The sequence below is a fragment of the Tursiops truncatus genome, chromosome 5 (assembly GCF_011762595.2).
Source record: "Tursiops truncatus isolate mTurTru1 chromosome 5, mTurTru1.mat.Y, whole genome shotgun sequence".
NCBI classification, from domain to species: domain Eukaryota; kingdom Metazoa; phylum Chordata; class Mammalia; order Artiodactyla; family Delphinidae; genus Tursiops; species Tursiops truncatus.
In genome coordinates, this window is record NC_047038.1 from 64,889,333 (window position 1) to 64,916,988 (window position 27,656).

Sequence of the window (27,656 nt, forward strand, 5' to 3'; positions counted from 1 at the left end):
GGGGTGGAAGGCAACAGTAACTGCTGGGTGGGGGGCAGGGCCCGAGGTGCCAAGCAGCAGGGGAACGGGCAGCTGAGAAACACTGCGCAGGTAGGGAGGTGGCGGGACTGTGCGTAAGCCAAGGCTCCAACCCCCCGGGGCACACTCCGTTGCCCCACTGCACTTCATCTACAGAGCACAGAGTCAAAGATAAAAGTATGCAGAACGTCAAGAGAGCAACTGCACAGAAAAACACGGGGCCCTGATTCTCCGCGCAGGGCCCTGTGCAACTGTACAGGTCGCATACCCGTCAGCTGGTCCTGCTGGTTCCCCACCATGAAACAGGCCTGTGTTTAGGTCAGGAATGAGGAGGAACTTTCGCTTTGCACAGGTGCGAGGCTGCCCTGGAGGAGGTGGGTGTGAGGGGTCTGTGGCACCTGTTCACCGCCCCTCCCATGGCACTGCAAGGCAGAGCCTGGCTCATCTTCAAAGGCTTCTGAAGCCCACCTGTTTGAACGATAATTTTAACTTATTGCGATGCACAAAGAACTGATGTAGTGAGATACAAGCAGAGTCGTGATGATTACAGAAATCCTCCCAAACCTAACTTGGCCGAGGGGTTTACTTTAATTGTTGGGGAGATTAGGAAAGAGAGAGGACTGAGGACTAATTCCTTATTAAGTGGCTCTGGGTTGATGGTTTGTAAAAAACTGGGCCGTTATCCAAAGTCATTATTTTGATGCAAGAATATTAATCTGGTCGCTGAAAGCACTTTCTTACAAACCTTAGCTTCTGGGTCACTGTTGATACTACAAGAATCATCATCATCAGCATGTGGGGCATTTCTAGAAAGAAAAACAGAAAATTGGACTTAGAATTCTATTGCAATCTCTAGCTGCACAAAGCCACTCATTACGGCAGGTGCTCTGAACGCCCTACCTGAGTTTCAAGGATGCATAGCGCAGTGTTGCTCCTTCAAACTCTTTTAAACTGGGGTCCGGGTTGACTGTGGCTGCATGCAAATCCTAGAGGAAAAGAGATCCCTGTTAATGTAGAAAGGGGAATGACCCAGTACATGGCCTCAAACATCAAAGGGGAGAGAAGTCCTCCCAGCACGAGGCAGAGAGTGTATGTGAGCTTAGGCAGAAAAAGGCATGCATGGGCTGCTGATGCCGGTTTGGTGCAAGTGCCGCTTCTTACAAGACAACAGGAACCTGGGGCAATCAGCCTGAAGTCATTCACAATGGGAGACATCAAAAAAGGCGACACGTGTGAGTCCCACAGCCCTAGCCAGAAGCCCCATCACTCCGTCCCTGCAGAATGCATGATATTCACAAAGAAGATGCAGCCACAGCCATGCAAAAAGGACAAAATATTAAATGAGCTAAAATCTGACAATATACTTGCCTTCCAAATGTCACTATTAATCTTTCCCCCATTCAGAACAGCAAAATCACTCCATGGCTGTTTCTAGACATGTAATTATTCACAAGGAAAAAGCACATTGATTTAAAAAAAAGAAAGAAAGAAAGAAAGAAAATAATAAAGGATAGAAAAGGAAAGGAAAAAAAAAAGAAAACACACACACATACACACACACACACACAAGACACTGTTGTTAGCATTGATATTCACAGGATGGGTTAGGGAACAAATTCACTCTAACGGCAGCATGTGAGCTCGCTCTCCCTTGATCTAGATCAACACCTGAGGCCTAGGGCAGGAGGAAAGAGAGGGCGCTTTAATTACTTACCAAAACAAATGGCTGAACGTCATTACCAGACATTGAAGTTATCGATACTTTCTAAATGTGGTCTTAAAAGCACACACTATGCATCAAAGTATTAAATGCCCAGCGTACCTAATTTCACAGGCACCTTTTTGTCTCCTATTAACCAAACAGAACTGTTTTCTTGAGGTGGAGGTGGAATTAGGGATGTTGCTTGTCGATGTGCTGGATGGAAACGGGAATGTCCACGGCTAAGGGCATAAAAAAGCTGGGGGCCAAATTATTTTCACTTAGAAGAAAAAAATGGCAATGATGGAGGGCAAAGAACCCAGCCTGACCTCATCTTGCTGAGATTTAATCTAATAAAAAAATAGCTCTAGACAATCTAATGTAAATTTCTCTTGTTCATAAAAAACTCTACTTCCTTGCCACCCAAGCCTCTTCACAAATGAATATTCGATCACGAAATGCTTTTCTAAACATAGTTATAGAACAAAGTGCAAAGCCTTTCCTTGCTGGGCAACCTCTGACGATAGACCTTCGAATCTAAACAGCTCCTTCCTTTATTCACCTCGGACAACCACGGAAACATCTGTTTTCTTTCTACTATATTGACTGAATATTCAAATATTTTTCACGTGACATTTGGGGAAATAAATGATACTAATAAGACACCCATAAAGTTCATCCTTATGAACTTGTTCCACTTGTCAGGAAAATCTCTTTTCTTGAATAATAAATCAGTAAGAGAAACTTTTCCACTAAGTAACTTTACAACTAAAGTTCTTTGAAAATGAGACAGTAGTACTGACCCATAACTTCTGCACACAATACAATTTTTAAAGCCACTCAAAGCAAGAAGCAGTGAAGATCCAATGTCCCAGGTGTTGAAAAAATGCATTTATTTGGCTCTGAAGGGCTCTCTGAGGGCATGGTCATTGCAAACCTGGATCCATTATCACTTCTACACAGTTGGTGTCATTGTTGCTTTCTTTGCTGGACTAGGCACCCAACCTGCAGTTTTTCAAACTAAAACAGAACTTGGACCACTGCTGTTTATGTATTTTTTAAAAATAATCTCTTTTACTGAGCACAGAGCAGGAATGCTGCCCAGCCCCTCACCTCTTTCCTCACTCCATCCCCAAAAGCAGCGTTCAGCTTTTACTGAGGAGAAAATATTACAGGAAAATCTTAACCTGTCAGCTGTGGTGACCTATGAACCCCCTGAAATGGATGTGGGATTTTGTGCAAGTGCATTTTATCCCCAACTTTTCTGTTCTCAGAAGGGCCAGTGACCGAAAAATGTTTAGAGTTACCATCATAGGGGGATTAATAAACACGCATGATAAGGACTGGAAATATCAAGTACAAAATAAAATTTTAAGCTAAAATTTCTTTTTAAAAAGAAAACACGCCTCTTTGGTCCCAAATTGTCATCATCATTTACATGTGAGCATTATTTGGTTTTCATTTAGGTTGAACTTTGAAAATGTAATCAGATGGTGAATTGGGAAGATTCAAGATAATTGTGCTCTTGTGAAGACATTTTTAAAAAGGTATGTGTGTCTGACAAAGGGAATCTGATATCAGAAACTATACCCAAGAGACACTGTGTTAGGACTACAAAGAGTGAAAGAAGAGCATTTTTTAAAACAAGTATTCAGAAAAGGCTTTGGCATTTTATCAAACACTTCTCTATACGTGTGTGTTTAAATTTTTTTATGTATTTACTCTCTGGATGTAGGAGTCCCTGTAAAGTAAAAGTTGATTATGGTTCTGAGACTGCATGGATCTAGCTCTCATGCTACGGAGACAGGAGTCAGCTGGCAAACTTCCAACAATCAACTTTTACAGATTTAAATAAACAAAGGCCCTATACAGTGATTTTGCAAAACCTTAAAATAACATAAGTATTCCTGAAGAAACCCTTTAGCACAAAACTCAAGCAAATAAAAATGGAAACTAACATTACATGCTATGAACAGGCCAAAGACCTTTTTTCCTTCCCATGTTTAAAATTTTCATTGACATCAAAGATGAGAAACTTTCTCCTCCATTTAAGTGACTATTATTTTTTAAGTCAAGGGCAATGAAGGACAAAACAGTTTGTCCTAAATGTTAAGAACGATATATTCTATTCATCTATTATTATTTTTTTTAATTAAGAAGAGAGAATACAACATTTTAGCTAATCATTTAAAGAAAAAAGACACCAACACAGATGCTTGGGTTGTACAGAGAGTCTGCAGTCTGGGTGATGGGAGTGAGAGATGAAAGAAGAGACAAAGAGAAAGACAATAAAAGAGGAAAAGGCAGGCGAGCAACATGCCCCAGGGAAGACAGACACAAAGAGAGGTAAAGGAGAGTAGAGGACGAACAGGGACCATCTTCCACGGGTAACAACCTCCAATCGGTCATCTCTCAGGCAATGCAGCTAAAGCCTTGCACAGCTGAGAGATGGTGGCGTCAGACTTATGGCTGGGGACACACCCTCCTGGTGCTCGTCTTGACCTTGGCCAGGCTGCAGCACCCCTTATCCTGATTACGGTGATGACACTCAGGTTCTCGAGAGCCCTGGAGCCCTAGCTCCTCAGAGACAGTGGGGACAGACCCAGCGCCTGGAGCACGGCACCTGCCATGACCCTTCATGACCTTTCAGCATGGCACCCTCGTGACCTACTAGGGGAATCAATCTGACGGTATAACCTTGACTACTGAGAGTTTTCTTCTTCCATATTTTTCTTCTGGGATCTTAGAAGACTTCCCACCAGTGTGTGGACACAGTGAGGTCAAGAACATGAGCCCTTAGCCCAGGGGCTGGCTGCCTGAAAGTGCCCAGGAATAGCAGTGTCCTTATCTCTGCTAAGGCATTTGTAAGAATAAAAAGTTTGAGAGCCTAGGGACTACCAAGGGTTATGAGTTATGCTTCGTAATCCTCTTTTGTCAAGACTTGAGGCTTGGTATGTGTAGCCTTGATGATAAATGGCAGAGTACCTGGAATTCTGGAATTCCAAGGAATAGGCCAGTCAATGTTAATAAGCACTATATCCACATATGTGTGTATATTTTTTCCTTCTTTTAAAACTGCTTTCCGTGTTTTGCTGGATGCAACACTATCAAAAGAACAGTTATGGTTTATGATGCAAATAAAATCCAGAGAAGTTAAAAAAAAGAATCTAACTGGAAGACAAACTGACAAATGCTTGTGCAATTAAATTAGTCTCTGTCAGCAGTAGCACTATTTACAAACTAGAGGAGAATCAGGAGACCTGGGTCTCTAGTGCTGGCTCTGCCGCTACAGCAAGTCAACTAAGAGCTCCCTCCGCTACGAAGCTGGTTTATTCCTTCATTCAGCAAACATTTAATGAACATTGACACGTACCAGGCACTGTGCCAAGTGCCGAGGACACACGATGAGTCGGGCAGGTCCCGACACCCCCCAAAAGGGAGGCGGACGTGCCTCAAGTAAGAATACTATAAAGAGACACAATGGAATAAAGGTTAAAGGGCTTTCAAAGCAGACGGGTGAGAACAATCCTTCCCAGGAGATGCTAGCGGGAAGCCAAAGAATTGAAGGGGAAGTGACATATAAATAAAAACAGGGAGACTGAATTTGCTAGAAGACCAGCTCTTGTACTCACTCAGAATTTCCTGCAACGCTTATGATAGAGGCAGATTCTCAGGCCCTACCCTTAGAGAGTCTAGCTCAGTGGCCTGGGGTAAAAATAAGGAAACTTAGCATGTTCTACAAGCCCCAGAGGACATCCTAGCCACCATCCTTGGCTCCCAGACTGAGAAATACTGCCGTAGCATTCACTAAGCCCTTCTCAAAGGTTCTTGCCAGCTCTAAAATGTCATGATTACTTGATCAGGTCAAGAATTTCAGTAAAATGATGACAGCCTGGCCCCTTTATGTTGTCACCTTATTTCGAGATGTATGTGAAAATCCATAGGTTCTAATGCAATACGTGGGTTTTGCCCCTCCTGGGGAGTTAGCTGCTCAGGCCCCTCCCAGACTCCAGAGGCAATGCAGCAAGAACAGAGTGAATTGTGATCAACAAGAAATCACGGTCCTGAGAAACAATTCGACCTTCCCTTGCTTCAGACCCACTTGGTCCTCCATACTCTTATCCTTAAGGAACTTGGAAACACCTTCTGCTGGAAGGATTCTACGTAAGGCTTGCTTACGGGCCAATAGTTATTCATTACAATATTTTGTGTAGCTCCCTCTTCTCTCTAAAATTCAACATCTAAGTAACTTGGAACAAACTGATGGGCTGGGGGAAGATCATCTTTGGGCCAAATTTCAGCAGCAAATGCTTCCCGGCCAGTTTATAAACTTTCAAAAAATACTGCTGGCGTATGAAGAGGGAACATTATGTGCTGCGCCTAACACTTCCCTGGTGAACTTTGGAATGTGAAATGTAAAATTTTCAAACTGTAAGGAAGCCCTTCCGTCCTAAACTTTTGTGAAGCTGAGTCAACAGATTTGGCACTTTTTTTTTTTTTTTTTTTAAGCCAGCTCAGGAAAAATCTGTGTAAGATGTGCGTTTCTGACGCGACATATTACAAGTTTCTTCTCGCCCTTAACATTTTGCTTTCTCTCATGTTTCCAAATTAGTCAAAATAGATTCTATTTAGGGACCAAAGAAATGGCATCAAAGATATAATCATTTCTCTTCAACTGGTATTAGCACCTGAGACAATGTTATCAAGAGAAGTCATCTTCTAGAAAGTGCTGCATATGTCACCTGGAGTGAGATGAAGCCATTCAAGGCTCTCCAAGCCTCCATACACACATAGTGAAACCTGGAGTAGGGGCAGGGGCCAGCAGACCTCCATTCAGGCTTGACTCCACTAGGTATTAGGTGTGTGATCCTGGGCGAGCTCCCTCACCTCTCTGTGTGCGTTGTCAAATGTTAAGAAGGTAATGACAACTGTCGCACAGATGCGTAGGGTTTTATGAGGAGTAAGGAGACAAGGCATGAAGCTGGTGCTCTAAACACTCGATTACCCTTAGTGCTTCTGCTTTAACATCCGTGTCAGCACCTGCCGGACCTGGGAACGTAGCAGTCTGTGTCTTCCCCCACCTCTCCCCTTCCTCTCCTCTCTACCTATCTGCTGATCCCTTTGCCCCTAGGATTTTAATGTATTGCCTTTTAAATCTGCTTGGCTCTTTGACTTAGTGGATGGCCTGATGTCCAGGGGAAAAAATGTACGTGAAGCAAACAACCGAAAGGTTGATCCAAAGAACATCTATCCCATTGGTCTATTTAAAGTGCTGGGGGACGTCCTTGGTGGCTCAGCGGTTAAGAATCCGCCTGCCAGTGCAGGGGACACGGGTTCGATGCCTGGTCCAGAAAGATCTCACATGCCACAGAGCAACTAAGCCTGTGCACCACAACTACCGGGCCTGCGCTCAAGAGCCCACGAGTCACAACTACTGAAGCCCATGTGCCTAGAGCCCGTGCTCCGTAACAAGAGAAGCCACCGCAATGGGATGCCCGGGCAATGCCACGAAGAGTAGACCCTGTTCGCCGCAACTAGAGAAAGCCCCCACACAGCAATGAAGACCCAACACAGCCAAAAATAAATACATAGAATTAATAAAGAAAACTAAAGAGCTGGAAATGGGTCTCTCTCTGAAGCTTCAAAAAACTACACCTTTGTTACCATGTTTCTTGGAGGGATGAGGCTTTGTCCAACACGATGGCAACAGAAGAGAGGAACAGAACCATCCTGCCACCCTGACGCCACCTGCCTGGTTACTCAACTTGCTGAGCCTCGGTCACCTCTTCCCTTAAATGGTAAACATAATAGCTGTCATCTCTGCTGCGTGAAGAGTCTTGAAGGGGACAAATGAAGTGACGTTTATGAAAATACCCTGAAAGCCACAAAAAGTCATGAAGAGCAGCTGGGAGGCGGACCAGTGGGGATGTGATGGAAACACTGAACTCCAGGAGAGCAAGTGCGGCAGGGTGGCCACAGGACACAGTCGGAGCCTGGGAAGGGGGGCTAGGCAGTGAGCGGGAGGGGGGTGGAAGCAGGCATGGACGGGGCAGGGCAGGCAACAGTGGGCATCAGAAGGTGGCTCGGGGATGAGAAGAGGACTCTGCTTCCCAATCATTATCCCCAGGGCCAGCAGCCCACCTGTGCTGCGTTCTTCCTAAGACTTTTCACAGAAAACATGAAAGTGAAAGTCTACCATATTAATCAAAGAAGTAAAAATCCAAGCCACGTAAACCTCGGGATGCCCTCCTTGGGCTTCACCCCACCCACGCCTCGGCCTCAGGAGGCGGGCTCCGAGACAAACTTCATTTCTTCCACATACAGAGGACAAGAGATTCATTGAACAGAAATGGTATCTCAAAGTTAGTCTGATCTCCTCACCTCTGGACCAAGAGAAAGCAGGTCGGCTGAGATCTCAGAGCCAGGGAAGCCAAGGGAGAAGGACTCTGACCTGTAATTCAAGGAGGATTCGGGAACCCTGCGTTCTAGAGCCAGCGTGGCTGCTGGTCACTGGCCTCTCTGTGCCTCGGTTTCCCTGTCTGTAATGGACAGATACTGGTGCCAATGCCCCCTTCCCAACCGGGCATTCTCTGGTTGCAGGGCCCTCCCTGGGGGTGAAGGCCGTAAAGGCGGTTTACAATAAGGGGGATGGAGCCGTGGAATGGAGAAAGATTCTAACAGAGATGCCGAGAGCCAAGCAGTACAGGTGAAGAAGAAAGAGGGGCTCTGTGCCTCAGTGAGAGCCCAGGGGCGTCCTGGCCCGCTCAGCCCCTGGGAGGCCACTCTGCGGTCCGGGGAGAAATGCCAAGAGGTAACTGGGCCAGAATGGAAGAGGGCTCCACTTCATGCTGAGCTCCACGAGGAGCAGCCTGTGTTGGTTCATCTTTATCCCCCAGCACACCTCACATAAGGTGAATAAATCGACTGAATGGGATGTGCCCTTAGAGGAGGAATATTATGCTAATAAAAAGTTATCGAAATCACCCAGTGATAAGCAACAAAATCCTAAGTGATTCAGTGGAACTGAAGCACATATCTGATCATCAGGGCCAAGTACCAACAAACCAAGGCCCTGGTCTATCAACGGGGCCTATAGCTCGCCTCAACCCATCACTTGAAAGATGGAGAATCTGAGGCCCAGGTGGGGTGAGATGCCTAAGCCCAGTAAAAGCAGGAATGTGGCTGGAATGTAGGTCTTCCTGCCTCCCAGAGAAGAGCAAGTAAATAATGGAAGATGTTGTTTACTTTCAAAGACAGGAAGGGTGATAATAGCGGCAAATATGTAGAGAAACTTTGGGGTGAGAGACGCAGTTCAAATTCCTTCCATGTCCTCAAAGTAAAAGAAAATGAGTTGTTTAAAGAGCAGAAGACTGTGATCAAAAAAAGGCAGAAGTGCCCGTGTGTTAGGAATGAAACTTCTTTTCTCCAGCAAAGCCATTACTTAACTCTAACCTTTTCCCACTGTAATTCTCTTGAATATTTAGTTATCAGGATTCACAAAGGTTCACTGCAGGGATTTTTGTATTAGTAAATACCACGATGGAATTTTTTAATGCCTCAGTTCTTTGTTTAAATATCAGATTTCATCCTCAGGGACAGAACAAATTTATACTGCTAATTACTTCTAAAACAATGTCACTTCTGCTAAATAAACAGATCCTCTTTTTTTTTTTTTATTAGAAATTAAGCATTTAAGGGCTCTCAAGGGTTATTCCTGCAGACATTCTCTCCATGCAGTCAAATGAGCCCACAGATATTAATAAGATATGCAGTAATTATAACACATCTGGCCAAGAGACATTCTTCTGTGTGTAAATATTTTATGGAACCAGCACCACGCAACAGCACCTACAGAGTAAATTACTGCCTCCGCGAGCCCCAGGGAATCTTAACCACTTCTCATTAATCAGCCTCTCTTACTTTCTGTACCTGAAATGGTGTTTCGAGAGACCAAAAGCCATTAAAAAAATGAAGACATCCCTGAAAGATGGTATTAACACTCTTCACTAAGAGGAAGCATTTCGGTTTCAAATGCAACATGCATGAAAATCAAAAGCTTACCTGGATGACCTGTTGGGGCAGAAGCAATGAGTCTAAGGAGAAATCACAAGTTACATCCACTCTAAGCCATCTAAAAGACACTCCATTTTACCTCGTTCTCTGGGGTGGGAGATGGCGTTACAGAACTAAGGGACCCTTTCCTAGAACCCTGGAGATCTGCTGGGATGGAGACAGGGCGTTCCCACTGAGTCGTCCCGGTTGGTATGTGCCAATAATAGGTCCCAGCGATGTCACTGATTCTTTTCCAGCCAGGTGGCAAATCTGGATCAGTCTGAAAGGAGTGATCACTCCATATATCTGCTGGAAAATGGAAAAAAAGTGAGGGTTTTATTCAAAGAGGAAACAATTACAGTCTTCCAATTTTACTACCAACAGTCAGGAGAATTCCACAGACAGATGTGTCCAGAGCCCAAATGAGAACTGAAGCCATCCTATGGACACGAAGTATGGAAAGAGGGGGAATACGGAAAGAAACATGGAAAGAACTGGAAGGTTGACACTTGAGAACATGGATATAAAGGACCCATTATCAAGTCATCTTACAGCTCCAAGAACCCTATGAACTAACAGGCTAAGGCTCCATTAGTCAGAATCAACTACCCAAGCAAAATTTGCAAGGTTACACACAAAACCTACTGTATCCCTTTGTACATTTGTAAGATTTACTGTTTGGGATCATATATCATTCCCAGCGATGAGTACAACTCTAATGTTCTTTAACTGCTTTCTGGATGAGTTACTGGATTTATGAGTACTGGATTTATACCTTTCATTTGCTTTAACAACTCCTCCCATTTGATTGTAAACATCTACAATGTAGCCATGTCTTTCGTAACACTCTAGCATTCTAAACTGCACACAGAAGATTCCCAAGGAGGGCAGACTGAAAAAGCCTTGGAATTCGAAAAGGAACCAGACTGACTCTAAAAACCGGCCAGTAATATAAATGCATGAAGGAGGATAGGTGTGGGATACAACAGAGAATGGTGAGGATGGTGGCAAACTGGTAAGCACGTGCAAAGTCCAAAGGCATTTAAATTCAAAAAATAATTTTTTAAGAACTGTATGTGTGGGGGGGAAATAAAATACACCTACTGGGCAATTTCAGTCATCCCTGGCTTATATCAATATTTTATTAATTTACTGGATAACTATTTGTTTTTTAAAAATCTCATTTTTGGCCTTCTTTGAGTTGAGTATGAGATGGATTAAAGTGCTAGAGAAGAGAGGAGAGACATAAGGAAGCAGAGTAAGAAATCCATAGAGAGGGAGGCATAATGGAGGAATTGCAGGTGGCTATTATCAACATACATAGGTAGAAAAACTTAATAAACTTGTGCTCTAAATCTAGGGATCACTTCATTCTAAGGATGAGGCCCTTTTCTGTGTGGTCATTCACAAGAGGCTGGAGCCTTTTCTTTTTCTTTGTTTTTTTGCGGTACGCGGGACTCTCACTGTTGTGGCCTCTCCCGTTGCGGACAGAGCACAGGCTCCGGACGCGCAGGCTCAGCGGCCATGGCTCAAGGGCCCAGCCGCCCCGCAGCATGTGGGATCTTCCCGGACCGGGGCACGAACCCGTGTCCCCTGCATCGGCAGGCGGACTCTCAACCACTGCGCCACCAGGGAAGCCCGAGGCTGGAGCCTTTACAGCAATTTAAATGAGAAAGTGTGTGGGCCTTGCTCTCAGCAAATGTCACTGCATCCTGTGGGCTGGCGTCACTGAGGCTGCTACAGCCGCAAGAAGAAAAAAAGAAACCAAACAAAGAAGTTGATTAAGGCTATGGGCACAGATGTGCATTCATGCAGTTGGTTAGCATCCCAGCATTCACTTTTCTCATTTAAATCTGCCAGAGGCAAAACTGCCACTTGTCTCAAATTATGATGGAAATTTCCCCTCCCCCTACAGGAAATTAAGCACGATTAAATAATTTCAAATTACCCAAATCTTTCAGAAGCAACTCGAAACAAACATGTGCATACACTCCTCTGTCCTGTCTCCGTTTTAGGGGGTGAGACGGTTGTTTCTGCTGTTATTTTGTTTTAAATATTTCAACTGGGATGGGAAAGGTAAAATACACAGGTCTTGGTATTAAGTTGGAGAAAACCCTACCAAGGGTGTTCCCTTGTCCAATTCTAGCAGCTCAGACAACAAGCTCGAGATGGAAACTAAAAGGACCTAAAGAGGACGCTAGTTACCGTTTCTGTTGTTTTTAAGGTCTGAGGGCCTGAATTTACACATGTATCCCCGTTGTCTCTACAGCTGGGACATTAGCATATACGAAGAATAGCTACATAACACTATGAGAATATAAAATCACATCAGCACAAGGGCAGAGACCAAGGTCAGCAGTCTTCAGGTGTGGCTTTCCAAAGTGGTTGAGAGGGGCCTTGGGCTGCATGGCAGAAAGTGGTCTGTTCTGTTTCAACCAGACCCATTCACTTATATTTGGTTTATATTTTGAATTTCTGGTGAGATTTTGTTGGAATAAAAATTACAAGGTGGGTTATTCTGTTGCTAAAGATTGGTGATGATCAGATGATGATGATGAAGGAAGTGAGGTGGGCACACCTACAATATTATCAGCAGTTCAGAATCATTTATAGAATCCCTTCCGCATCACCCTACCCTGGTTGTAAGGAATGTAAGCCCCGTGAGGGCAAGCAGACATTATCTCTGTCATGTTCACCATCATATTTCCAACACCTAGCATGGCAGGTGTTCAATTACAATGAGCTGGATGAATGGAGGATAGATGGTGGATGGATGGATAGACAGAAGGGTAGACAGAAGAAAGGAAGATAAGAAGGAAGAATGCACAAAGAAGCAGGGAGAAATAAGTGAATGAAGTCCTGAATGATGGGAATTGAACTTGGCGCTTAGCAAAGGAGAATTCTGAAGAAATCAGTTCTGCGTAATTTCATAAAACAGAGCAACTTCACAAAGCTCAGGAATACTAGCTTCTAGTTAAGAGCATGTCTACTTCCCTTGAAGGCATATGTAAATGTTGTTATGGACAAAAAGAAATACAATATGATAAACTGGAAAGAGTCCTGGGCTGGAGTTGAGATTTTGTTTCATTTTTTTATTGATAGGTTCCACAGGAACAGCAAGAAATATGCCTTCTGAGGTACCTCAGTGCCATTACACTTCATTTTGTTTAATCTTCAGAGCCCCAATGTGCTTTGTTTTCCTACATAGAACTATGTACACATTTAAATAAGTACCCTGGACCTTATTCAACAGGTCAGTGGTTTTCAAATGTTATCAAATGGGGGAGGAGGACAGTGGTGCAGGTAGGTGGAACTCCAGGCCTGTCCAGAGTCTTTTGACTGTTGCAGCAACATTTTTACCTGTTTTAAATATTGGTCTTGTATGCATGATTTTCCTTGAAAACAGGAATTAGTTGAATGCTCACATCAATCCCACCAGAAGGTAAGAGTGGGAATAATAGCCAGCCAAGACAAGAAGCCGGGCCTTTCAAGGCTTAAACCCAAGTTCTCTTAATGCTGCCACGAGGTTCTCAGCAGCTGGTAACAACTGTGCTGTTATTAACAGTAAAAGTAACAGGGATGCTGATGTGGGCTGTGGGCTGAAATACCCAGCTGCTTTATTGCTTCTCTACTGCAGGAGCTTGTGGAGTGTCCACTGCTGCCCCATGAAGGACACACTATGGTTATCCCATTTCTAAGGCTCGGAGAAGACGGCAGTTTGGTTTAAAGCCAAGGGGGTAAACTATGTCCCTATGTAGAAATGGATGTTACTTTTTCAGAGATCTGAGAAAAATCAGTTGTGGTCAGCTTGGGGGAATTTAGAAGGTGTATAAACGGGGCAGGGGCAGGGGAGGGACACATAAGAAAGGACACAATGGCTACAAGTCTGAAGCTATGAGACCGGCCAGCTGACCTGACCAAGGTTACAGAGTTGGTGAGTGAGGGCACCAAGATTTGCCCTGGAGACTAGGTACATCCATGCAAGGACACTTCCAATATAGGCGTTGCATAGGGTCCTCCCTTCCGTGTCTCCCTCTCTAATTCTGCATCCAGTAAACCCAGGCAGCCACTTCAGCGGGTCCATGGATCTGCAGCCTCTCCCACTGGAAACCCGAGGATCCTATTCCACACTCGGGCACACAGCAGAGACTGAGATCCCACCTAGTTCTCCCTCCTCCCTTCCCTACAGGATCTCACAGCTAAGAAGCTTTATGGTCTCCTGTCATGTCATCACTGCATCACTGCATCTTGCTGAAGGTGCCTTCAAGGAGAAGAGGGAAGTGGGACACGGTTCAGTGGTAAGAGCAGAAAGCTATAGATATCCTTTCTAAGTGGCTCTGTGGCCCACGTTGTCATTTGCAGTTTTGTTCCAGAAGCAGGGCCTGGAAGTCGGAGTGTAAAAATAGCAAGGCTGAGAGCCCCAGAAAGTCTCTCTTGTGCTGGGAGCCTCTTGGGCCAAGAGCAATACTTGGCATAGAAACAAGGAGCCCGTCTATGAGCAGCAAGGACCTGCCCCTTCCAGCCGCCTTGGGCGCCAGTGCCGCTGCTGGCCTGGCTCCACCTCTACCACTTCTCTCCTGCTCTCCTCCCTGGTCTGTGTGTGAAGCAAGCCTGCCTCTCATCACCCTCTCCCCTGGGTTCACTTGCAGGAACTGAAGGGTCAAATGAAAACGAATTAGCATCTAGCAGCAGCTGGAAATCTCCCCTCTTGCTCCGGAGGCCACAGGAAGAAGGGATGGGTGAGCTGGCATTCTCAATTTGGCAACGTCTACAGTGCAGAGCACAAGAGGCCTCCCTCTGGCCCTCTTAATGGCACTCACTCCCTTCCTTGACAGTTGTATACCCAGTGCCTTCAGTGTGTACGGCAGGGGGTGAGCACCTTTCGAAGAAAGAGGAGACAGATTAACTCATTCAACAAATATTTCCTGTCTACTCTGTGCCAGGCATTGTTCTAGGGCTGGGGGGCACAGAGTTCATCAGACAGACCCGGGTCTAGCATCCGTGAACTGGGGCAGTGGTTCTCAAGGTTCACAGTCACCTGGAGAATCTGCTAGAACACAGACTGCTGGGTACTACCCACCCCCACCCTCCCGCCAAGGTTCTGACTCAGTTGCTCTGGGGCGGGGCCTGAGAATCTGCATTTCTAACAGTTCCCAGGTGGTGCTGATTTCTTGCTGCTGGTTTTGGGACCACACTTTTAAGAACCACTGGCCTAGGAAAACAGAAAAGGTAATTAATCTTTTCCACCAAACTCCATCTAACTGCTGGCTCTAGAGAATAAAAAATGTGAATTATATTCAATCATTCTTTCATTTATTCACCCATTTATTCATTCATTCTCTTGCACTGAGGGCCTCCAATACATTCCAAGCACTATGCTAGAAGCTGAGAATACAGTAATGAATAAAAGAGGCAATTCAGGTATAATGGGATCAATTGTGTCTGGGGATAGGGTGGGCTATTTGGATAGGATGGTCTGAGGAAGGAACAATGTCACCCCAAACTAGAAGGGGCACCAGCCTTGGGAAGAGACAAGAGAACAGCACTCCTGGAAGACAGAACAGCAAGTGCAAAGGCCACGTGGCAGGGAAGAGCCTGTTGTGTCATTACAACAGAAAGTCACCTGAATGAGATGTGAGTGGTCTAGGATAAGATTTAAGGCCATAAGGGCTAAGGATTCACCCTCTATGCAAAGGCAAGCTCCCGAAGCTCTTGTGTGGTCTGTGTTTTCAAAATCAGAAGAGTAATCTGCATAATGCTCCCATTCTTAGAGAAGAAAAACCTCTCTCTTCGGAAGTCTTAGCTGCAGCTACTGCTGGCTTGTCTTTTGAGCACTGTTATTCCAGAGGGAGCCAGATGCCTTAATCCAAACTATCTGAATTTAGCTTTAAAACACTTTCTCCGGGACTTCCCTGGTGGCGCAGTGGTTGAGAGTCCGCCTGCCGATGCAGGGGACACGGGTTCGTGCCCTGGTCCGGGAAGATCCCACATGCCGCGGAGCGGCTGGGCCCGTGAGCCATGGCCGCTGAGCCTGCGCATCCGGAGCCTGTGCTCCGCAACGGGAGAGGCCACAACAGTGAGAGGCCCGCGTACCGAAAAAAAAAAAAAAAAAAAAAAAAAAGCATAAAAAAGGCCAAATTTCAAAACCAAAACAAAACAAAACAAGAAACACTTTCTCCGGTCACCGGTGGTCTGCTTCCTTTGCCTCTCTTCTTTCCTAACTCACTACTTAGTCCCTTAATTTTTTCTGGACCTAGAACCTCCTTGTCAGAAAACAGCGAGAAGGCTCTTCATTCCCTCCAGCTTCACCACCGACTTCTGAAGACAAGAGCGTGGAGCCAGGACTCCAGGTCTGGATCATTTATTATAGGTGTGCTGAGGGTTCCAGGCAGCATACAGAGGCTGTTTAGAACCCAGGGTGAAACTGTCCTCAGTCAAAGGAACTGGCAAAAACAATGACTGTGGAAAACAAGGGAATGTGCCCCAAATGTACAAAATCTGTGAGCACTCTGACCCGCTGGCCTGCCAGACAGAGGGGAGAAAAGCTGACCTAAATCAGCTTCAGGGCCCCTGCTATTTCTTGATATTTATTTGCAGGGCCTATTTGGGACCCTAAAGTGTCTATCACAGCCTCAGAAAAATTCATGTTGTACTCAATTGAGCTTTCCTGTGGTTGCATTCTTTTTACAGGTGTAATAAACCTCTTAACAGTTTTGGGAATGTTGATTTTCTAACTCTTTTTCCCTATTTTCCTTTAAAAACATTAACATTAAGATATTTAGTGTACCTGAAATATGTAGTTATTTGTAACTGAGGATTTTTCTGTTAAAGATTTTTTTAAATTTAATTTTATTTACTTTTTAATACAGCAGGTTCTTATTAGTTACCTATTTTATACATATTAGTGTATATATGTCAATCCCAATCTCCCAATTCATCACACCACCACCCCCCCTCCCCGCCACTTTCCCCCCTTGGTATCCATACGTTTGTTCTCTTCATCTGTGTCTGTATTTCTGCCCTGCAAACTGGTTCATCTGTACCATTTTTCTAGGTTCCACATATATGTGTTAATATATGATATTTGTTTTTCTCTTTCTGACTCACTTCACTCTGTATGACAGTCTCTAGATCCATCCACATCTCTACAAATGACCCAATTTCATTTCTTTTTATGGCTGAGTAATATTCCACTGTATATATGTACCACATCTTTATCCATTTGTCTGTATATGGGCATTTCGGTTGTTTCCATGACCTGGCTATTGTAAATAGTGCTGCAGTGAACACTGGGGTGCATGTGTTTTTCTGAATTACGCTTTTCTCTGGGTATATGCCCAGTAGTGGGATTGCTGGATCAGGTGGTAATTCTATTTTTAGTTTTTAAAAGAACCTCCATACTGTTCTCCATAGTGGCTGTATCAATTTACATTCCCACCAATAGCGCAAGAGGGTTCCCTTTTCTCCACACCCTCTCCAGCATTTGTTGTTTGTAGATTTTCTGATGATGGACATTCTAACTGGTGTGAGGTGATACCTCATGGTAGTTTTGATTTGCATTTCTCTAATAATTAGTGATGTTGAGCAGCTTTCATGTGCTTCGTGGCCATCTGTATGTCTTCTTCAGAGAAATGTCTATTTAGGTCTTCTGCCCATTTTTGGATTGGGTTGTTTTTTTAATATTGAGCTGCGTGAGCTGTTTATATATTTTGGAGATTAATCCTTTGTCCATTGATTCATTTGCAAATATTTTCTCCCATTCTGAGGGTTGTCTTTTTGTCTTATTTGTAGTTGCCTTTGCTTTGCAAAAGCCTTTAAGTTCCATTAGATCCCACTTGTTTATTTTTGTTTTTATTTCCATTACTCTAGGAGGTGGATCAAAAAAGATCTTGCTGTGATTTATGTCAGAGTGTTCCTCCTATGTTGTCCTCTAAGAGTTTTATAGTGTCTGGTCTTACATTTAGGTCTCTAACCCATTTTGAGTTTATTTTTGTGTACGGTGTTAGGGAGTGTCCTAATTTCATTCTTTTACATGTAGCTGTCCAGTTTTCCAAGCACCACTTATTGAAGAGACTGTCTTTTCTCCATTGTATATCCTTGCCTCCTTTGTCATAGATTAGTTGACCATAGGTGCATGGGTTTATCTCTGAGCTTTCTATCCTATTCCATTGAACTATATTTCTGTTTTTGTGCCAGTACCATATTGTCTTGATTACTGTAGTCTGTAGTATAGTCTGAAGTCAGGGAGTCTGATTCCTCCAGCTCCATTTTTTTCCCTCAAGAATGCTTTGGCTTTTCGGATCTTTTCTGTCTCCATACAAATTTTATGACTTTTTGTTCCAGTTCTGTAAAAAATGCCATTGGTAATTTGATAGGGATTGCATTGAATCTGTACATTGCTTTGGGTAGTACATTTTCACAATACTGATTCTTCTAATCCAAGAACATGGTATATCTCTCCATGTGTTTGTGTCATCTTTGATTTCCTGCATCAGTGTCTTATAGTTTTCTGAGTACAGGTCTTTTACCTCCTTACATATGCTTATTCCTAGGTATTTTATTCTTTTTGTTGCAATGGTGAATGGGATTGTTACCTTAATTTCTCTTTCTGATCCTTTGTTCTTAGTGTATAGGAATGTAAGAGATTTCTGTGCATTAATTTTGTATCCTGCAACTTTACTAAATTCATTGATTAGTCCTAGTAGTTTTCTGGTGGCACCTTTAGGATTCTCTATGTATAGTATCATGTCATCTGTAAAGTGACAGTTTTACTTCTTCTTTTCCAATTTGGATTCCTTTTATTTCTTTCTCTTCTCTGATTGCCATGGCTAGGACTTCCAAAACTATGTTGAATAATAGTGGCGAGAGTGGACATCCTTGTCTTGTTACTGATCTTAGTGGAAATGCTTTCAGTTTTTCACCATTGAGAATGATGTTTGCTATGGGCTTGTCATATATGGCCTTTATTATGTTGAGGTAGGTCGCCTCTATGCCCACTTCCTGGAGAGGTTTTTTTTTTTATCATAAATGGGTGTTGAATTTTGTCAAAAGCTTTTTCTGCATCTATTGAGATGATCATATGGTTTTTATTCTTCAATTTGTTAATATGGTATATCACATTGATTGATTTGCATATATTGAAGAATCCTTGCATCCCTGGGATAAATCCCACTTGATCATGGCGTATGATTCTTTTAATGTGTTGTTGAATTCTGTTTGCTAGTAGTTTGCTGAGGATTTTTGCATCTATATTCATCAGTGATATTGGTCTGTAATTTTCTTTTTCTGTAGTATCTTTGTCTGGTTTTGGTATCAGGGTGATGGTGGCCTCATAGAATGAGATTGGGAGTGTTCCTTCGTCTGCAATTTTTTGGAAGAGTTTGAGAAGGATGGGTGTTAGCTCTTCTCTAAATGTTTGATAGAATTCACCTGTGAAGCCACCTGGTCCCAGACTTTTGTTCGTTGGAAGATTTTTAATCCCAGTTTCAATTTCATTACTTGTGATTGGTCTGTTCATATTTCTATTTCTTCCTGGTTCAGTCTTGGAAGGTTATATCTTTCTAAGAATTTGTCCATTTCTTCCAGGTTGTCCACTTTATTTGCACAGAGTTGCTTGCAGTAGTCTCTTAGGATGCTTTGTATTTTTGTGGTGTCCATTGTAACTTCTTCTTTTTCATTTCGAATTTTATTGATTTGAGTCCTCTCCCTCTTTTTCTTGATGAGTCTGGCTAAAGTTTTATCAATTTTGTTTCTCTTCTCAAAGAACCAGCTTTTAGTTTTACTGATCTTTGCTATTGTTTTCTTTGTTTCTATTTCATTTATTTCTGCTCTGTTTATGATTTCTTTCCTTCTACTAACTTTGGGTTTTGTTTGTTCTTCTTTCTCTAGTTCCTTTACGTGTAAGGTTAGATAGTTTGAGATTTTTCTACTTTCTTGAGGTAGGCTTATATTGCTATAAACCTCCCTCTTAGAACTGCTTTTGCTGCATCCTACAGGTTTTGGATTGTCGTGTTTTTGTTCTAATTTGTCTCCAGGTATTTTTTGATTTCCTCTTTGATTTCTTCAGTGACCTCTTGGTTATTTAGTAATGTATTGTTTAGCCTCCATGTGTTTGTGGTTTTTATGGTTTTTTTCCCTGTAATTGATTTCTAATCTCATAGCATTGTGGTTGGAAAAGATCCTTGATATGATTTCAATTTTCTTAAATTTACCGAGGCTTGATTTGTGACTCAAGATTTGATCAATCCTGGAGAATGTTCTGTGTGCACTTGAGAAGAAAGTGTAATCTGCTGTTTTTGGATGGAATGTTCTATAAATATCAATTAAATCTACCTGGTCTGTTGTGTCATTTAAAGCTTCTGTTTCCTTATTAATTTTCTGTCTGGATGATCAGTCCATTGGTGGAAGTGAGGTGTTAATAGTCCCCCAGTATTATTGTGTTATTGTCAATTTCCTCTTTTATAGCTGTTAGCAGTTGCCTTATGTATTGAGGTGCTCCTACGTTGGGTGCATATATATTTATAATTGCTATATCTTCTTCTTGGATTGACCCCTTGATCATTACGTAGTGTCCTTCCTTGTCTCTTGTAACAGTCTTTATTTTAAAGTCTATTTTATCTGATATTAGTATAGCTACTCCAGCTTTCTTTTGATTTCCATTTGCATGGAATATCTTTTTCCATCCCCTCACTTTCAGTCTGTATGTGTCCCTAGGTCTGAAGTGGGTCTCTTGTAGACTGCATATATATGGGTCTTGTTTTTGTATCCATTCAGCGAGCCTGTGTCTTTTGGTTGGAGCATTTAATCCATTCACGTTTAAGGTAATTATCGATATGTATGTTCCTATTACCATTTTCTTAATTGTTATTGGTTTGTTTTTGTAGGTCCTTTTCTTCTCTTGTGTTTCCCACTTAGAGAAGTTCCTTTATCATTTGTTGCAGAGCTGGTTTGGTGGTGCTGAATTCTCTTAGCTTTTGCTTGCCTGTAAAGCTTTTGATTTCTCCATCCAATCTGAATGAGATCCTTGCTGGGTACAGTAATCTTGGTTGTAGGTTCTTCCCTTTCAGCACTTTACATATATTGTGCCACTCCCTTCTGGCTTGTAGAGTTTCTGCTGAGAAATCTGCTGTTAACCTTATGGGAGTTCCCTTGTATGTTATTTGTTGTTTTTCCCTTGTTGCTTTCAATAATTCTTCTTTGTCTTTAATTGTTGTCAATTTGATTACTATGTGTCTCGGCGTGTTTCTCCTTGGGTTTACCCTGCCTGGGACTTTGCACTTCCTGGACTTGGGTGGCTATTTCCTTTCCCATGTTAAGGAAGTTTTCGACTATAATCTCTTCAAATATTTTCTCGGGTCCTTTCTCTCTTTCTTTTCCTTCTGGGACCTCTATAATGCGAATATTGTTGTGTTTAATGTTGTCCCAGAGGTCTCTTAGGCTGTCTTCATTTCTTTTCATTCTTTTTTCTTTATTCTTTTCCACAGCCGTGAACACCATTCTGTCTTCCAGGTCACTTATCTTTTCTTCTGCCTCAGTTTTTCTGCTACTGATTCCTTCTAGTGTATTTTTCATTTCAGTTATTGTATTGTTCATCTCTGTTTGTTTCTTCTTTAATTCTTCTGGTGTTTGTTCTTTAATTCTTCTAGGTCTTTGTTAAACATTTCTTGCATCTTCTCGATCTTTGCCTCCATTCTTTTTCCGAGGTCCTGGATCATCTTCACTATCATTATTCTGAATTCTTTTTCTGGAAGGTTGCCTATCTCCACTTCATTTAGTTGTTTTTCTGTTTTTTTTTTTTTTTTTGCAGTATGCGGGCCTCTCACTGTTGTGGCCTCTCCCGTTGTGGAGCACAGGCTCCGGACGTGCAGGCTCAGTGGCCATGGCTCACGGGCCTAGCCGCTCCGCGGCATGTGGGATCCTCCCAGACCGGGGCACGAACCTGTGTCCCCTGCATCAGCAGGAAGACTCTCAACCACTGCACCACCAGGGAAGCCCTGGGGTTTTATCTTGTTCTTTCATCTGGTACTAAGTCCTCTGCCTTTTCATTTTGTCTGTCTTTCTGTGAATGTGGTTTTCCTTCCACAGGCTGCAGAACTGTAGTTCTTCTTGCTTCTGCTGTCTGCCCTGTGGTGGTTGTGGCTATCTAAGAGGCTTGTGCAAGCTTCCTGATGGGAGGGACTGGTGGTGGGTAGAGCTGGGTGTTGCTCTGGTGGGTAGAGCTCAGTAAAACTTTTATCACTTGTCTGCTGATGGGTGGGGCTGGGTTCCCTCGTGTTGGTTGTTTGGCCTGAGGTGACCCAGCACTGGAGTCTATCCAGCTCTTTGGTGGGGCTAATGGCAGACTCTGGGAGGGCTCATGCCAAGGATTACTTCCCAGAACTTCTGCTGCCAGTGTCCTTGTCCCCAAGGTGAGCCACAGCCACCCCTTCCTCTGCAGGAGACCCTCCAACACTAGCAGGTAGGTCTGGTTCAGTCTCCTATGGGGTCACTGCTCCTTCCCCTGGGTCCCGATACACAGACTACTTTGTGTGTGCCCTCCAAGAGTGGAGTCTCTGTTTCTCCCAGTCCTGCAATCAAATCCCACTAGGCTTCTAAGTCTGATTCTGTACGAATTCCTCCTCCTGCTGCCATACCCCCAGGTTGGGAAGCCTGACGTGGGGCTCAGAACCTTCACTCCAGTGGGTGGACTTCCGTGGTATAAGTGTTCTCCAGTTTGTGTGTCACCCACCCAGCAGTGATGGGATTTGATTTTACTGATTGCACCCCTACTACTGTCTCAGTGCGGCTTCTCCTTTGTCTTTGGATGTGAGGTATCATTTTGGTGAGTTCCAGTGTCTTCCTGTCGATGATTGTTCAGCAGTTAGTTGTGATTCCAGTGCTCTTGCAAGAGGAAGTGAGCGCACATCCTTCTACTCCACCATCTTGAACCAAGCTCTGTTAAAGATTCTTGAGTAAATGTTCCAAGAACTCACTATTTAAATGGTTCTTAAATTTGGGCCTGGCAATACTGTATACTTTGTGTATTTTTATCAAATGTTTTGGCATAAGATCAACACAATATTTCTTAATTTAAACTCACTGGGGACATAGTTTTTGCTGGGCTTACTCTATTAAATTTGTTTCAGGGCCACATTACTATCACAGGCAGGAGCTCTGGAGAGAGCGGACAGCCTTGAATCTCAGCTCCAATGCTGGCTAGCTGTGTGACCTCGGACAAACAGCTTAATTTCTTTCTTTTTTTTTTTAACAGCTTAATTTCTAATGGCCTGTCTGCTTACTAAGACAGAACTGATGACAGCTTCTGTGCCATACAGTTGATGTGGAACAGAGTGCCTAGCACAAAGCCAGGCATGTAACAATCACTCAGTAAATGAGTGATTCATTACTTCATTCAAATGTGGCTTTGGGGGAAAATACTATGTAATAGAAACATTTTTGAAATGGCATCAACCATAGTGCATTTCATTGAAAAACTAAGACTTCTGAGAGTTTGCAACCACCAAATGTATTTTTACTGAAAAGGTAGTTTTTATTTAGATCAAGAAAACTAGATGAGAACAGTGGTCACTTACATATCAATTCAGAAACAACATATCACATGAGGACCCACAGGTCTGAGTTTGTGGCACCTCTTTAATAAGCATGTGGGGGCTTCCCTGGTGGCGCACTGGTTAAGAATCCATCTGCCAATGCAGGGGACACGGGTTCGAGCCCTGCTCTGGAGAGATCCCACATGCCACGGAGCAACTAAGCCCGCGCACCACAACTACTGAGCCTGCACTCCACAGCCCATGAGCCACACCTACTGAGCCCTCGAGCCACAAGTACTGAGCCCACGTGCCTAGTGCCTATGCTCCGCAACACGAGAAGCCACCGTAATGAGAAGCCCGCGCACTGCAACGAAGAGTAGCCCCTGCTCGCCACAACTAGAGAAAGCCCACACACAGGAACGAAGACCCAATGCAGCCCCCCCCCAAAAAAAATCAGCATGTGGTTGCTTTATGTCATGCAGTTGAGCCATTAAAGAAGCAGAAATGAAATCAGAACAAAATAGTTTATGAAGTCTGCTTTATTATTTAAGACATCCTTCTTCTGAGACTGTTTCTGCTCTACCTTATGTCCTCAAGAAAGTATGTAGGGACTTCCCTGGTGATCCAGTGGGTAAGACTCCACACTCCCAATGCAGGGGGTCCAGGTTCAATCCCTGGTCAGAGAACTAGATGCCGCATGCATGCCACAACTAAGAAACCCACATGGCACAATTAAAGATCCAGCATGCCTCAACTAAGACCTGGTGCAGCCAAAATAAATAAATAAATATCAAAAAAAAAAGAAGAAAGTATGTAAATAGGAACTGATCCGATGATGGTGGAAAATAAAAGGGAAATTATGCCTCTCTGTTCACAGACTGTTAACCAAAATAAAAACAGAGTCAGGGGGACTCTGCAAAGACAAATTTAAAAACTAAAGGGCATGAAATGTAAGCCACTAAAAATTATCCAGGGGGAAATATTGGTATTTGTAAATATCCAATCATACATCCATACCTATACATAGATATAACTGAAGTTAATCATATGACCTGGCTGCAGAATATTTTAAATATCATAATAAGGTCTCATCCGAAACACACAATAAAACATGCATTTTCTTACGAGTTATAAAAGGAGATACTAAAATTTTAAGATATGAAATATAACCCAAAACACTATTTCCTTTTAGAGCGTGCACAAAGCAGCATAATTTACAATCACTATTGAGAAGCCGCAGGCTAAAAGTCTTCCCTCCCCTCCAAAAAACGTAAAAATAAAACCTTAGAACTTGAATGCAGAATAGTACTTTAAGAAAGCTACAGACCATTTCAAGAACCTCAATTTTGTTTTCCTAAGACGTGCTGGGAAACACCTGTGTTGAAGCCAACCAATCTCCAAAATTCAAAAGTCTATTCACACAAAAAAAACGGAGAATGGGTGCAGGTGGGCATGCTCTTGAATCAGCAACTTGCTGGTGATTTTAAAAAGTAAAGGTTGCAACATATTTATATAAAATTGCTAGGCAGGTTTATTACTTTTTCCTCCAGTTGTCTGACTATACCACTCAACTAACTGAATGGCAGCAATGCATCCTGTTCAATACCAGACGGGATTATTCAGGTTTGGCAGGAAGATCAATAAGTCAGCCCTAATATTCTTTGCTTTCAAGTTTAGGTATTTAGTGCCTAAACACCGTGTAACAGGAAGACCTATAAGCATATGGAGATTAAGCAACTGTACAACATCGTTCAGAGAACGTGTCCAGCTGCCATGTCTGCAGTCAACCAACCACACATCTTCCTCATTTGATTATTCCTTCACAGTGAGCAGTTGGAGAAAAGACAAAATGCCACCTCGGGCAGCAATCTTTCTTTGGCTTCCATGCAATTACACAGATACAATTACTACTGGCACCATACTCTTTCAAGGTAGACAGGTCTGAAAGTATATTAAATAAAGGCTGTTTTCTTTTCCACTATTTTGGCAGGGTCTTCAATACACTTTTCTCTTAAGAGCTGTGGTCCTCCTCAGGCTGGTACACAAGAGCACTGATAACAAGGTGGAAGCTATTCTAGGGGCTGCCTAGACCAACTTCAAGGTCATTATTATTCTATACAGTGGCATGAGAGGCCTGGCCTTCTCATCTCCATTAAGTATTAGGACAAAAGATGATTATGGAGAATCTAGGAAATCAACATAGTATTCAACAACCAACTATAATTTGGCCTTTTATCAGCGTGTTAAAAGCGCAAGTGGAAGTGGATGCCATCTTTTCTAAAGTCATAATCGGTGTGTGGGAGCATATAGAACTATACTCCCATAGATTAAAATGTGTGTATTTTGTTTCTGATACAAGAACAAGAGCACGCACTTCTAGAGCACTATGGAATTTTCAAAGTCCTGTAACTAATTCAATCTCATTTGATCCCACAAAATCTTACAAGACAGGTACAAGAGATACTATTCCCATTTTACAGGTAAAGATACAGATTTCAGCAACGTTATATAACTTGATCAAGGTTGGGAAACTGGTTGTCATTGACTGTGGAGAAATCTCAGTGTATTTTTGTTTGGGAACCATTCTATTTGCTAAATGTATTTTTAAAGGTTAAGTGCCCTTTAAAAAATCAGCATAACTGAAGTAATTTGTCCAGTATGCCTAAGTGGTTAGTGGACAAGCTTTAACATTTGACGTAAAATGTAAAATAGGGTTTTTAGGCTGTGGATGGGGTGGAGGAGTTCAGAGAGAAATGTTTTTCTGAGATTAACTTTTAAAAACACATTTAAAAGGATCAGGGTAGGGCTTCCCTGGTGGCGCAGTGGTTGAGAGTCCCCCTGCCGATGCAGGGGACGCGGGATCGTGCCCCGGTCCAGGAAGATCCCACATGCTGCGGAGCGGCTGGGCCCGTGAGCCATGGCTGCTGAGCCTGCGCGTCCAGAGCCTGTGCTCCGCAATAGGAGAGGCCACAACAGTGAGAGGCCTGCATACCGCAAAAAAACAAAAACAAACAAACAAAAAGGATCAGGGTAAAAGCTGTTTTTTATTACTCTTCTGAAATATTCTCTACCTAAATTAAAAGAGAATTTTTTCTCTTTTAAGCAGCTTATATAAAATATATAAATGTATTTGAAACCAATAAAATAACATGAGAAAATAGAGCCATGGAGTTGAGAAGAAATTTAATTTCTAGCCCCTAAAATTTACAAAGTTTTAGTTATCTAATAAAAGAAGTTTACCGAAACAGAAACTTTTTCCTAAGCACCAAATCTAAGAGGAACTTAGCATGTGGTAAACAGCACTGGAAGTAGAAAGGCAGTAACTGATGATCGTTTCACATTGCATCTAGGTGGTTTTATTTTGTAATCTTGTTCTAAATTATAATCATGTTGTACGCTAGGTAATTACGTGTAAACTTTTTTTTTAATAATAAAGTTAACTGGGCAAACCATTCTGTGTTTTTCCTTTTGTCTATGAGAAGCCTGGTGTTTGGGTCTCATAAATAAAGCAGCCGACACTACAAGGTGTTCATCAATGTCTTCTTCCTTTTTATTGGACACATGGCCATCTAGAATACATTTCTCAGCTTCCCTTGCATGCAGGTAACATTCTAACTATTGGGATGTAAGTACAAGGACTGGATGGCAGCTTCTAAGAGCCTTCCTTATAAAATAGCTGGCAGGCACATTTTTTTCTGGCTGCCTGGAACAGACAAGCTGCCTTGGACTGTGAGTACTCTGGCTATACCCTAGGTATGCTGGAGTAGTAAGGTCAAGGAATTTGGGTTCCTGAGGTCTTTGTGGAACAGAGCCACTATATCGGTGGACTGCCAGGCTTCTTCTACGTGAAAGGGAAATACATTTCTATTGTAATAAGTCACTGTTATTTTAGAGTCTTGTATTACTAGCAGTTGAAGTTGATCCTAACTCATTCATCTAATGGCAGGAAACTGAATTCCAGACCTAGTACCTAGGAAAGAAACAGCTTCTAATGGATTGTCTTTGCAACCCCATATTCAATACCAAACTTACAGGCATCTAAATTATAGAGTTGAGTTAAGAAACCCAGGTTCCTGGCTCCCAACTCCTCCGACACTGTCCAAAACAGCATATTGTTGGAATATAACCTCGTTGGTTATCATTCATTCATTTTCACCCCCACCAATCCAAGCATTTTCACCTCATCTCCAACTCTTGTAAAAAAATACCAAATGCAGACACTGTGTTGGGCCTAATTTTTCACAAACCTCAAAAAAAGTATCTATCAGGATTCAACCAACCACAAGCAACATTCAGCCATTCATTTGACTCAAGGCTTTTGATTCTTTGATTTATACCATCCTCCTCCCCTACTCTTT

At 42.8% G+C, this 27,656-nt stretch overlaps 1 protein-coding gene across 18 annotated transcripts in view; it reads right to left on the bottom strand.

Moving 5' to 3' along the window:
• Positions 1 to 27,656, bottom strand: part of APBB2 (amyloid beta precursor protein binding family B member 2) — a 373,668-nt gene that overhangs the window by 105,945 nt on the left and 240,067 nt on the right. For 14 of the 18 annotated variants that reach the window (XM_019928274.3, XM_019928275.3, XM_073805179.1 and 11 more), the window contains 4 exons: positions 9,870 to 10,078; positions 1,387 to 1,449; positions 919 to 1,004; positions 764 to 824 (listed from right to left, as the gene is read on the bottom strand). In XM_019928274.3, the coding sequence (XP_019783833.1) occupies positions 764 to 824; positions 919 to 1,004; positions 1,387 to 1,449; positions 9,870 to 10,078 (419 nt within the window). The remainder of the gene's footprint in view (positions 1 to 763; positions 825 to 918; positions 1,005 to 1,386; positions 1,450 to 9,869; positions 10,079 to 27,656) is intronic. The other 4 variants (XM_073805181.1, XM_073805180.1, XM_019928281.3 and 1 more) reach the window with 3 other exon arrangements.